Source organism: Uranotaenia lowii, chromosome 1 (assembly GCF_029784155.1).
Source record: "Uranotaenia lowii strain MFRU-FL chromosome 1, ASM2978415v1, whole genome shotgun sequence".
Lineage (NCBI taxonomy): Eukaryota > Metazoa > Arthropoda > Insecta > Diptera > Culicidae > Uranotaenia > Uranotaenia lowii.
In genome coordinates, this window is record NC_073691.1 from 98,307,779 (window position 1) to 98,322,053 (window position 14,275).

General features: G+C 34.4%; 1 protein-coding gene across 1 annotated transcript; it reads left to right on the plus strand.

The window, feature by feature from the left end:
• The first annotated feature begins 3,514 nt into the window (after window positions 1–3,514).
• Window positions 3,515–7,767, plus strand: LOC129742769 (uncharacterized). The gene is made up of 2 exons (XM_055734712.1): window positions 3,515–4,591; window positions 7,692–7,767. The coding sequence occupies exons 1-2, from the start codon at window positions 3,686–3,688 to the stop codon at window positions 7,713–7,715; spliced, it is 930 nt and encodes a 309-aa protein (XP_055590687.1). The 5' UTR covers window positions 3,515–3,685; the 3' UTR covers window positions 7,716–7,767.
• The last annotated feature ends 6,508 nt before the right edge of the window (window positions 7,768–14,275 follow it).

A 14,275-nucleotide genomic window follows, 5' to 3' on the forward strand; every position in this document is an offset into this window, starting at 1 on the left:
AACTTTCTGGTAAACAGAAAAATGATAATCCATACTGACCAAGGAACTGTGGAACACATCACAAGTTGTGGAGTACCCCAGGTATTATCACCTGTACTCTTCAACATCTACACTGCTGCACTTCATAACACAAACACTGACACAGACGCTATCACTCTTCAATTTGCAGATGATTTTTTGAAAATTGTTAGAGCAAAAACACTTGAAAAAGCAGTTCAAAAAATGCAAACAGAAATTCATGAATTTTCGACGAAAGCTGCAGAACTAGGGTTAGCACTCAATAGCTCCAAAACGAAAGCAATGATTTTCAAAACCACGAGCAAAACACTCCCACTTTCCTTAAATGGAGAAACGTTAGAAACAGTGACCAGCTACAAATATTTGGGTATAACCCTGGATCAAACTCTCCGATATGGAGTCCATATTAGAACATTAAAACAGACTTTCATCCAAAGACAAAACATGTTGAAAATGATAGGAGGAATCAAACATGGAGGAACACCTAAGGTGATGATGATGTATCACAAAGCCCTATACGGAAACTTCTTAAATTACGGTTCTATCTTATACGGAAACACATCGAAACGATACAGTGATATGCTTGAGACAATTAATAGACAACCCGAATAGCCAAGACCATGGTATTAATATAAGAAAACAATGATTTTCAATTGAACAATAAACTTCATCGTAATATCTAAATATTTATCAACCGATTTAAATGGTGAAATAACCATGATGTTGAAAGTCACCGTGAAGTAAACCGTTATTTCAAAATATTTCATAGTTGACATTTATGTCAGAAGCATGGTAGCACAAAACTTTTCTTGTGATTTTCATTGTTACAGTTTACGTCATGGTAAAGTGAAAATCCAAACCATACGAATATTGGTAAATCTTTGCTTTTTGCACATTTACAATTTTTCGTGTAGAGAAAAATTTTCGCGCTTATAACAAACCGTTTTTTTTCGGAGCATTTGTTCGGTTTTCACGGTCAGAGTTAGCGAATTTCGGATAAGTTCTGAAATTAAGCTGGCGGTGATAGGAAGATGCCTTCAACTCTGGTAATGATGGTGAGTATATTTATACGATTATTATTATATTCATTGATTTGTAGGGTAATTAAATTTCTTTCATTCTAGAAGCTGACGGTTAAGTTCCCCACATATGCTTCAAATGAGGCCCACAAACATGGCTGACGCGGACAAAACAGACGTCCGAGGCATCCCGTATCGGTGGACTGGTGCTTTAAGATGGGAAAGATATCGCCGTGTCCCAGGGAACAGTTGTGGAGATCAAGGCTGTATTTAGTGTAAATGGTCACATAGTGTCATAAAATGTTTTTGAAAGGTGACTATTTTTGTTTAATAAAATCTATAAACTTTAATAAATACAAACATATAAACGCAAACAAGAGAAACTAGTTTTTTTTTCTAATATGAATAATAAATTTAAAAGAAAAATGAGCTGAAAACACCATGAAGTTTCACGGTCCCAAAATTATGATAAATTATGAATTTACATTGATTTCCATGATCGTTAAACGATTGAAATTCAATGGAAAACTATGATTTTTACCGTTTCGTTGAGACAAGTGGAAGCTGTAATATCCATGGATTTTATCGTTTTGGGTTTCATAATGTATGGAAAAAAGTTGATTTTTTCATTGTTAAGTTGCTTAACAACCCCCTTTTTTCATGGTAAATTTTGCGAAAACCATAAATTTCACTGTCAAAAAATATGAATTTGACAGTGAATTCAAGGTTTTATGTACTATGATTCGCATAGTTTCAACCATAAATTTTATGGTTGCGTGAAAATGAAATTCATGGTCTTTTCACAATGTTTTTCTATTCGGGAAGGTTTACGCATAGCAACAGGATGTACGAGGACAACACCGATAAACACGTTAGCAGCATTGAGTGGAGAAGGACCTCTTTTGTTCAAACGTGAACTCTTTGCCAAAAAAAGAATTGCTCAACATATTTATAAAAATGATTTAATTGCTCAACAATTACATTCAATAAATATAAACTCTCTGAAGAAAGAATCACAGTACACATACATAGAAAAAGTATACATTAAAAACATCGACGATTTTCAAAGGCTATACCTACAGACACGGCCTTGTAGCAGAATTAAAATTACGGTTGAAGATCACATAATAGGATCTTCTATGAAGAAAAACATAACGTCCCCGACAATAATGAAATCACTCGCTCAAGAAATGATACGAACTCAATATCCTCTACACGATGAATGGTATACGGACGCTTCAAAAATGGGATCAAAATGCGGACTTGGGATCTTTGATGATTCATCAAATCAAAGCATCAGTCTAGCGTTGGCACAGGAAGTATGCATTACGTCAGCCGAACTCCTAGCAATAAGGGTAGCACTTGAACAAATAACCAATCAGAATTCACTAGGAGCAGTCATCTTTACTGACTCACAAGCGGCTTGTAAAATCCTGAAAAGAGATAATAAAAATCAAATATTTTATAAAGTTACTTATGATATATGTAACCTAGCCACAGAGAAACGCACAACAATTCAATGGATACCGTCACATGTTGGAATCATTGGGAATGAGAATGCTGATCAACTAGCCAAACATGGTCTGGATTGTCCGGCTATTTTAGAAAACAAACTTCGGCTAGACGACGCTATCAGACGCTTCAAAAATCATTACATAATGTCCACTAACGAGTGGTACAGAGACATAGCAGAAAATAAGCAGAAGGGTTTGAAATTCTACCAATTTCAAAACCACTTTGATTTAAAGCCATGGTATTACAATTCTGAATTGAGTAATATAGTGTTTGATAAACTCGTTGAACGAGTGTCGATAGCATAATGTATTCGGGCGCCGCGACGTCGATTAAGTTTTGAATTTTAAAATAAAGCCAGTCAACGTTAGACTGTGTGCTAAGCTACATCGCTTCTTTTATATTCCCTTTAAATCGAAATCCCCAAACATAAAAGTGGCGACGAGGCTGTTAAGAACCCGTGCGCATTATTAATCTATTTTAAAAAAAAAAAGTAAAAATAAGTTTCACTTTAAGTAAATAATTTGAAGTCATAAATCGCCGTTGCTGCTGCTGCTGTTTGTGCTGATGCTGTTGTTGCTGCTGTGGACTTCTGTTTTTTTTGCTTGGGAGAGTTGAAACTTGAGCCAACGAAAGTGATTTTGCTGACGGTGTAGTATCACGTGAAATCATTCAAACAAGTTTGGATTCGCGGACGTTTCAAAAAAGCATCACTTGTAAGGCTTTCTGTTGCCGTTGTAGGCATTTTTAGCGAAGAACAGCCATTTTAAAACACCGATTGCTGGATTTCTGTGCTATTGTAGCCATTGTTCGGATTGGTAATATCACTATCAGCTGTTTCAAGAAGAAGCTGTAAATCGAGAGAACGTCTCGTGAGCTTGGAAATTGAAGGTGAGTTTGTTGTATCACCATTTGTTCACTTGTCACTGTTTTTTTAACCCCGTTTCTGTTTGCTGTAAATCACTTTGGTGTGTGCAACAGAGAGCTGCAACATATAGCTGCAACAAAAACGAGTGTGACACTCGGTACCAGTATTGGTGTTAGCTTCTCAACTGAGCATCATCATCATCATTGTTTGTTTACCTTTTGGCAGGTTGATCATTTGCAAAAATTGAAGTGTGAATTAATTGCGAAGGATGTCCACTTTCATTGGTTCGGTCGAGCCCTACGTTCCGGGAACTAGTTTTTCCGATTACGCCGAGAGATTGCAATACGTTTTCGACTACAATAACGTACCTGCTGTTAACCGGAAATCTCTGTTTATAACGGTCGGTGGTGCATCTGTTTTTGCTGAAATAAAAAAGTTATACCCAGGAGTCGAAATCAACACTTTGGAATATGACGACATAATAAATCGACTGAAAAGCCGTTTTGATAAAACCCGTGGATTGATGCAGAAGCGCGAAGCATTTTATAAAAGGAATCAAGGTAAGGATGAACCTGTGGAAGATTTCATACTTGACGTGAAATTACTAGCGGAAAGCTGTATGTTTGGGTTAGTCAAGAGTAGCTTGATTCGAGATAGACTGGTGTTCGGCGCGGCTGACAGGAAAGCATTCGAAAAATTGTTTGAGATGGAAGATCCAAGCTTAGAAGACGTGGAACGTATCTTGATTGCTAGAGAACATTCTCTTAAAAATGCGATGCGAGTTGAATCACAATCAGATTTGCGTGTGAACGTTATTGATCGATTGGGCCCGAAACATAATCCGCGTCGTAGTGCAGAATTTTTTAACGGCAGAAGGGAAAGGTTTCCAAATCGTGGCCGTTACGATCAGGATCGTTACACATTTCGCAACCGCAGTCGCAGTCGTTCTCGAGGTGAGAGGAATGTTCGAGGAGGCGTCTTGTGTAGCTATTGCAACATTCGAGGACATACTAGGCGAAACTGTTATGAACGTCAACGTTCACATCAATCGATTCGCTTCATGGAGGACTCTACCGAATCTGTGGCCGCAAACTCTAACTTCAAGCGTGTTGTTAAAGATTCAAGCAATTCGGAAGACGATCTTGAGTGCATGAGCATCACTGAAGGAATAAAGGTAAATGATCCTGTTTTTGTTTTACCGAAAATAAATGGAGTTGGTTTCCGAATGGAAGTAGATACTGGATCTGCGGTCTCGGTGATCAGCAAGGAAATTTTCAAACAATATTTTGATAATTTGAAATTGAAACCATGCAAACGGAGATTGTCGGTTGTTGATGGTAATAAATTAGCGATTTTGGGAACCATTGAAGTGAAGGTTTTTCTAAATGGTTTGATGAAAAATGTTTTTTTGATTGTTCTTGATGTTGCAAAAATGATTGTTCCGTTAATTGGAAGAGATTGGCTTGACGTTTTTTATGATGACTGGAGAACACAGTTTATGTGTACAGAAATCGTAAACCATTTTGAGGATATTAACGAGAATGATATGGATATTTCTGAATTAAAACTTAAATATGATTGCGTTTTTAATAATGACTGTTCAATTCCAATTAAAGGTTTCAAAGGTGATCTTGTTTTAAAAGATGAGAGACCTATTTTTAAAAAAGCATATTCTGTTCCTTTGAGGTTAAGAGAAAAAGTGATCGAACATTTAGATTCACTTGAGAAAAGCGGAATCATTACTCCGATTAAAGCTAGTGAATGGGCATCGCCGGTCATGGCTATTATAAAAAAAGACAATGAAATCCGTCTTGTTATAGACTGTAAGGTATCGGTGAATAAGGTAATTGTACCAAACACTTATCCGATTCCATTAGCTCAAGACATTTTCGCTACCTTGTCGAATTCTAAGGTGTTTTGCTCTCTAGACTTAGCTGGAGCTTATACTCAACTCGAGTTAACTAACCGGTCGAAAAAGATAATGACAATAAATACTATCAAGGGGCTTTACACGTATAATCGTCTCCCTCAGGGAAGCGCTTCTTCCACAGCAATTTTCCAGTCTGTAATGGAAAGAATTCTGCAGGGATTGGATGGAGTGTCGGCTTACCTTGACGATGTGCTTATTTCTGGCAGAAATAAAGAAGAATGTAAAACAAGGTTATTCTTGGTGCTAGATAGACTGAAAGAAGCAAATATTAAGGTAAAACTAAAAAAATGTAAATTTTTTGTTAGCCAGCTCACCTTTTTGGGGCACATTATTAGTGCAGAAGGTTTAAAACCATGTCCAGACAAAATCGATACGATTGCAAAAGCCAAACCTCCGAAAAACACGAGTGAACTGAAAGCTTTTCTTGGGTTGATAAATTTTTACGGAAAGTTTATTCCAAATCTTTCTTCAAAATTACATTGTTTTTACAATCTTCTTAAAAAAGATGCTAAGTATATCTGGGATGACAATTGCAATTCACAATTTGAAAGATGTAAGAAATATTTGTTGAAAACACAAGTGCTCGAATATTTTGATTCTAAGAAACCTCTAATACTGGTGACCGATGCTTGCAGCTATGGACTTGGAGGAGTGCTAGCTCACGAAGTAGATGGTCAAGAAAAACCAATTTATTTTACATCTTTCAGCCTAAGTGATTCCCAAAAAAAATACCCCATTTTACATCTTGAAGCGCTTGCAGTTGTTAGTTGCATAAAAAAATTTCATCGCTACCTGTATGGTAAGAAATTCGTCATTTACACCGATCACAAGCCTTTATTGGGAGTTTTTGGAAAAGAAGGAAAGAATCCAATAATAGTTACTCGATTGCAAAGATATTTGATGGAACTATCAATTTATGACTATGAAATTCGTTATAGACCTTCAAGTAAAATGGGGAACGCAGATTTCTGCTCCCGATTTCCTCTTCCTCATGAAGTTCCAAGACAACTTGACAAAGTTTTCATAAATAGTTTAAATTTCACGAATGAGGTCCCTATTGATTTTAATGTGATGGCATCTGAAACAGCTAAAGATCCTTTCTTAACAAAAATCATTAGTTATCTTCAGAATGGTTGGCCAGATAGATTGGAGAAAAAGTTTCTAGATGTAAGAGCCGAAGGTCATGATTTTGAGTTACATTCTGGCTGCCTCATTTTCCGAAACAGAATAGTTGTGCCAAAATCGTTACAATTCCAAACCTTGCAGTTGCTTCATGCAATTCACTCAGGAATAGTGAAAATAAAGCAACTTGCCCGTAGAACAGTTTTCTGGTTCGGCATCAATGCTGACATAGAACAACACGTAAAAAGCTGCAATGTTTGTAGCCAAACTTTAGTTGTTCCAAAAAAACAATTGACGACGTCATGGATTCCAACTACTCGTCCATTTAGTCGCATTCACGCGGACTTTTTTCACTTTAACGAAAAAGTGTTCTTACTTATTGTAGACAGCTATTCGAAATGGGTAGAGCTAGATTATATGAAATATGGCACAGATACAAAAAAAGTTATTAAAAAGTTCATAAATGTTTTTGCCCGATTTGGTTTACCAGACGTATTGGTAACGGATGGTGGGCCCCCATTCAATTCGACTGAATTCGTTTCATTTATGTCTAAGCAGGGCATTGTTGTTCTAAAAAGCCCTCCATATCACCCTGAAAGCAACGGACAGGCGGAGAGAACGGTTCGTACGGTCAAAGAAGTTTTTAGAAAATTTCTGCTAGACTCTCATACGAAGAGTCTGGATTTGGATGACCGGATAAACTACTTTTTAATGAACTACCGAAACAGTTGTTTAACGAAGAGTGGAATTTTTCCCTCTGAGCATGTATTCAAATACAAACCGAAGATGCTATTGGACTTGATAAACCCTAGTAGTCATTATAAATGCAATTTGGCTTCCCCGAAGAGAAAAACAAATGTTGAAACAAGACTTGTTGAACGAACCGTTGATGGGTTTGAGAGTTTAATATCAGGTGATCTTCTATGGTATCGTAATCATAAGAAAGAAACTGAAAGATGGTTGGAGGCGGTTTTTGTGAGACGGTGTTCGCTGAACATTTTTCAAATCTCTGTTAAAGGCCATGTTTTGTCGGCACATCGTGATCAACTTAGAATACGCACTAACGTGAGATATCAACGCAATTCTTTGACCAAGGTTGTAAACTTGAAAAGACGTTGTGAGGAAGAAGAAGAACCAGATTTTCTGGGGTTTCCTGAAGAAACCAATTCCAACGCCCCATTTTCAGGGGTATGTCAATCGCAACCTAATTCTTTCATTGTAGGCGTTAGAAGGTCCGAGCGCATAAAAAGGAGAAGACAGCTCAACGATCTCGGAAGCAATGTTGGAGAGCATCAAGGACATCGATAGTCAACATAAAGTGTAAAATGAAAAGAAAACTTAAACAAAAAAAAATTACTACAAATGAAGTGTTAACCTTAAGAAAAAAAAAAGATTTAAATTGTCAAAGATTTTATTTTGAACTCGAAGGATGAAGAACTATAGTGTTTGATAAACTCGTTGAACGAGTGTCGATAGCATAATGTATTCGGGCGCCGCGACGTCGATTAAGTTTTGAATTTTAAAATAAAGCCAGTCAACGTTAGACTGTGTGCTAAGCTACATCGCTTCTTTTATATTCCCTTTAAATCGAAATCCCCAAACATAAAAAGTAACACACAAATCCGCACGGCAAATAGGCTACTAAGTGGACATGACTATTCGCCATATTACCTTGGCCTTATGCGCATCCGTGACACGAAACAATGTGAAATATGCTCAGTAGATTTCACGACAGAACACGCCCTATTTAATTGCCTACAATATAACCACATACGAAACCACTATGATTGGGAAACATATTCCAATCTATTCGAGTTGGTAAAAGATTAAAGAAGCTCTCAGCTTTTTGGAAAAAGCACGATTTATTATTTGAAAATCATCAATATCGACACACTGTGTCTTCGAAATATGTATAGCTCATGTAGCTAGAAAAAGAAGAAAAGTGGTTATATAGAGTATAACACTCTCGGCCAAAAAACACCAAAGCCATACATACATACATACAAGGTTTTGCATTTTGCTTTGAGTTTGTTAGCTCAAGGAGCCGAAATTTCTTGAGCTTGCTGGCTCAGCAAAATTGTAACACCTGAGCCAAATGATGTGTATTGATTTTGCTATTGTGGTGCTGTGTGAGCCAACGGCTTTTTATGCACCAGGAACTGTGGAAGGGCTTGTTGGGATTAATAAAATCAATGTTAAAGATTTCTTGGAACTGGTAAAAGTTACCAGCACTAGTAACTATGAAATAGTAAAATTTACATTTTTTCGGGGAAAACGCCAAATGAAAGGGCTTTATGTGAGGATTATTAAAATCAATGTTAGAGAGTTTTAGTTACTAGTTAAAGTTACCAGCACTAGTAACTATGAAATAGTAAAATTTACATTTTTTCGGGGAAAACGCCAAATGAAAGGGCTTTTTGCGAGGATTATTAAAATCAATGTTAGAGAGTTCTAGTAACTAGAAAAAGTTACCAGCACTAGTAACTATGAAATAGTAAAATTTACAATTTTTCGTTAAAAACGCCAAATGAAAGGGCTTTTGACGTGGATTATTAAAACCAATGTTAGAGAGTTCTAGTAACTAGTAATAGTTACCAGCACTAGTAACTATGAAATAGTAAAATTTACATTTTTTCGGGAAAAACGTCAAATGAAAGGGCTTTTTGCGAGGATTATTAAAATCAATGTTAGAGAGTTCTAGTAACTAGTAAAAGTTACCAGCACTAGTAACTATGAAATAGTAAAATTTACATTTTTTCGGGAAAAACGCCAAATGAAAGGGCTTGTTGCGAGGATCATTAAAATCAATGTTAGAGAGTTGTAGTAACTAGTAAAAGTTACCAGCACTAGTAACTATGAAATAGTAAAATTTTCAATTTTTCGGTTAAAACGCCAAATGAAAGGGCTTTTGGCGTGGATTATTATAACCAATGTTAGAGAGTTCTGTTGTATCCAAGACAAGCTAATCTTATTTAAGCGTGTCCGCTCGTGCTAACGCTCAGCCGAACTAAACAAACAACCGAATGAAAACAATAGCTCTGGAAAAGCATAAATAAACTAGCAACTGGAAGAGCTGGTCTCTTTTAGTTCTGGCTTCAAACTAAGTTATACGCGTTTTTAATTATATCCGAAATCTAGTGTTAAAACATAAAAGTGGCGACGATGATGAAAGTGTTGTGTATATTGGCGATAAGTTTAGTGGCCAATTGTTTGAAAAGAAGGAAAAAAGTTTATCAGGTGAATAATTTTGCCGGTATTTGCCACCTATCCGATTGGTGAATGGTTCGCCCCAGGCCACCGGAAAAGTTCGGTGTTAAGACAAATGAAGGGTACGGAAAATTTCGTCCCAATAGTTTCGGTGATTTCCGACATCGTTATCATCAGTTAAGGAGGACAAATGTCCGCGCATAACCATTTTGTGCGTTGGTTAAAGCCATTTTGTAAAGGCAAGAAATGTTGTTTGGTGTTCGCTTTTCTAAAGCGTTTTGTGTTGGATTCAATTATTAGAGTGATTCAAAAAGGAAAAAAAAAAACTTTTTTTAAACTATGATAAAGTGATATAAATTTATTGCGATGATTGTCGTTGTTTTTAAATGTGATGAAATACACACAAAAAGAGAACGGAAATATTTGAAAGATACTTAGGAAAAAAGTTATCAGTGTCATTTTCATTTTTTGAACAGACCTTGGCAAATTCCAAATGATTTACAAGCCCGCAAGTCGTTTGAGGTCTTCGGTGAGTTACCGGAGTTTCCATTTTGGTAAGTGTATCTTAATGTTTTTTTTTTGTTTTTTCTACATTTTTGTTTAGAAAAAAATAGTGGCTAATGTTGCATTTCATAATGGGTTTTACCAGTATAGCTTCGGCCAATGCCTTCATTATTATTGGCGAAGATGAAATGAAAGGAATTCCTTTTGATTATTGTATTGGATTTTTAATTTTACATGGATCTGAAGATTATTTTATCTAATCAAAATGGTTGTAAAAATTTGCAATATTTACATAAGAGAAAAAATCTTCAGCATTTTATTCATTTTGATTTTGGTTTCAGATCGCCTGGTTTCAGGTGTGAACGTTATTGTAATAGACTATTGATTAATGAAAGCATATCAGAATATTTATAAATTTTTGCAAAATTGCATTGCTCATAAAATTAAGAGTAAGGTGAACTTGAAGTAGACCTGTATGTGTCATGTGCTTTTTTACACTGATTGAAAAATAAAGAAAATGATGTTTTATTAGAAAACTCTAAAGAGAGTATTAAAAATTGAATGATTTAAATTTCTTGTGGATTTGTATTTCATTATCAAGAAATATCTTCCTTATTAGACATTTATCTTTAGCGTACATTTTTGTATAACTAAATTTTTTTATTTAATTTTTAACTAACTTTTTTTTTACTCTACACCAAAAGATTTGTGAGAAAAAGATGACAAAACAACTATTTTTTTAAATCCTAACTGAAATTACAATAGCACATTTAAAAGTATTAGTTCAAGGACAAATTGTAATACATATTCAATTGTGTTGTATAGTACTACTCAATTTACTGATTCGTAAAAGAATTATCCATTCTTGCAATAGCCGAATAAATGATCTTTTTCGGTTACCTAATATTGAAAAGTTAAGTTTTTAATTGGAATACCACTGTTGCAATTTAAACTGATGAAATTTCATGGAAGTTGATTTTTTTTAAATTTTACGTCAGGAAAATTTCTTCAAATCTTCATGAACATATATTTAATGTCGATAATTTTTTGTTCGATAGGATGGAAATGTTCATCATATTTGACTGGATGGCAAAGGCTATTCTAAGTATTATTATTTGTCAACTCCGAAATACAATATCGACCTTCAACTAAAATGGTTGACATTAATCTTAAACTAATTCGTTATTATTATTGACAATAGAATGAAATCGATTTATTTTCTAATTTAAATATAAACAACTACAAAAACTATTTTGATGAAAATTTGTCAATTATAAAAACAGACGGTTGCACAGATAAATAATGTTAAGCTAATGTTAATATTTTTTATCTAGTGCTAAATAGAAGATTGTAGATAATTGTCTGCATTACCAGGATAAAGTAGTTTAGTAACAGCAAATGCGAAAACCTTTGTTAAAATTTTAACAATTACACATAGCAGCAGTTGTATTAAAACCAAGAGTCATTTCAGCGCAGACACCCTTTTTCGATATTTTCACTTATATATTTTTACACAGTTATAATTTAACTTTGAAGGATGTTATGTACACAAAAAGGTGGAATTTGTATATATGATTAAGGCAAAGAAGGTTAATAAAATTAATAAAACTTGCTGCAAGAAAAGTTGAAAAGTCAACATATTTTTGCAAATGTAACATAGTATGTATTTATAGTATATTTTGACTAGTGATGGTCATTGCCATCATATATTTTTTTTAACTATACTAAGCTTTACTTGACTTTTTCAAGCATAGAAACAACAAAAAAATGTCAAAAAATATATATATTTAAAGATTGTCTCATAGACAAACTAACAGAAGGGGGGTGAAGAGTGTTTAGTCAACAATAATAATCTAATAAGTAAAAAAAAAACAAAAAAAAAACACACACACAAATCGTATTTTTGAAATTTCTAGAATTGAAAATGGCTTCTTTTTGTTCACCGTCACACTCATCCACCCGTCGAGGACAACATGGTTTGTCCAAATATCACCATAATACATTATACACAAGGTCGCAGAATGTCTATATTGAACGAAAAAAATGTCGGCGATTTTCGCATTTTTCCTGATAAATGTCAGCAGGGCGATGGTCCAAATTCGGTTGGGTAAAAAGAAAACGCCCACGCAACTTGGCGCCCAAGAAACTGAAGCGCAAAATAAATAGCAGTGCCCGAATATTATGTAACAGTTTGTAAAGCAATTTTGTGAAATCCTTTTCCTTTCGTTTTAAATCAAATTTTGTATACAAAAAAAATAATAATTTAGGCTACTATTAATAAGTTATTGAAAGGGGGAAGAAGCTGTTGTATCCAAGACAAGCTAATCTTATTTAAGCGTGTCCGCTCGTGCTAACGCTCAGCCGAACTAAACAAACAACCGAATGAAAACAATAGCTCTGGAAAAGCATAAATAAACTAGCAACTGGAAGAGCTGGTCTCTTTTAGTTCTGGCTTCAAACTAAGTTATACGCGTTTTTAATTATATCCGAAATCTAGTGTTAAAACATAAAAAGTTCTTGTAACTAGTAAAAGTTACCAGCACTAGTAACTATGAAATAGTAAAATTCACATTTTTCGGGGGAAACGCCAAATGAAAGGGCTTTTTGCGAGGATTATTAAAATCAATGTTAGAGAGTTCTAGTAACTAGTAAAAGTTACCAGCACTAGTAACTATGAAATAGTAAAATTTACATTTTTTCGGGAAAAACGTCAAATGAAAGGGCTTTTTGCGAGGATTATTAAAATCAATGTTAGAGAGTTCTAGTAACTAGTAAAAGTTACCAGCACTAGTAACTATGAAATAGTAAAATTTACATTTTTTCTGGAAAAACGTCAAATGAAAGGGCTTTTTGCGAGGATTATTAAAAACAATGTTAGAGAGTTCTAGTAACTAGTAAAAGTTACCAGCACTAGTAACTATGAAATAGTAAAATTTCGAAATTTTCGGAAAAACGCCAAATGAAAGGGCTTGTTGCGAGGATTATTAAAATCAATGTTAGAGAGTTCTAGTTTCTAGTGAAAGTTACCAGCACTAGTAACTATGAAATAGTAAAATTTACATTTTTTCGGGAAAAACGTCAAATGAAAGGGCTTTTTGCGTGGATTATTAAAATCAATGTTAGAGAGTTCTAGTAAATAGTAAAAGTTACCAGCACTAGTAACTATGAAATAGTAAAATTTACATTTTTCGGGAAAAACGCCAAATGAAAGGGCTTTTTGCGAGGATTATTAAAATCAATGTTAGAGAGTTCTAGTAACTAGTAAAAGTTACCAGCACTAGTAACTATGAAATAATAAAATTAACATTTTTTCGGGAAAAACGTCAAATGAAAGGGCTTTTTGCGAGGATTATTAAAATCAATGTTAGAGAGTTCTAGTAACTAGTAAAAGTTACCAGCACTAGTAACTATGAAATAGTAAAATTTACATTTTTTTCTGGAAAAACGTCAAATGAAAGGGCTTTTTGCGAGGATTATTGAAAACAATGTTAGAGAGTTCTAGTAACTAGTAAAAGTTACCAGCACTAGTAACTATGAAATAGTAAAATTTCGAAATTTTCGGAAAAAACGCCAAATGAAAGGGCTTGTTGCGAGGATTATTAAAATCAATGTTAGAGAGTTCTAGTTTCTAGTGAAAGTTACCAGCACTAGTAACTATGAAATAGTAAAATTTACATTTTTTCGGGAAAAACGTCAAATGAAAGGGCTTTTTGCGAGGATTATTAAAATCAATGTTAGAGAGTTCTAGTAAATAGTAAAAGTTACCAGCACTAGTAACTATGAAATAGTAAAATTTACATTTTTCGGGAAAAACGCCAAATGAAAGGGCTTTTTGCGAGGATTATTAAAATCAATGTTAGAGAGTTCTAGTAACTAGTAATAGTTACCACCTCTAGTAACGATGAAATAATAAAATTAACATTTTTTCGGGAAAAACGTCAAATGAAAGGGCTTTTTGCGAGGATTATTAAAATCAATGTTAGAGAGTTCTAGTAACTAGTAAAAGTTACCAGCACTAGTAACTATGAAATAATAAAATTAACATTTTTTCGGGAAAAACGTCAAATGAAAGGGCTTTTTGCGAGGATTATTAAA

Excerpts from the sequence above, each read along its gene's own strand:
- LOC129742769 (XM_055734712.1), top strand. The coding sequence starts at position 3,686 with ATGTCCACTTTCATTGGTTCGGTCGAGCCCTACGTTCCGGGAACTAGT. Across the intron at positions 4,592-7,691 it reads GCATCACTGAAGGAATAAAG|GCGTTAGAAGGTCCGAGCGC; the intron begins GTAAATGATCCT and ends CTTTCATTGTAG.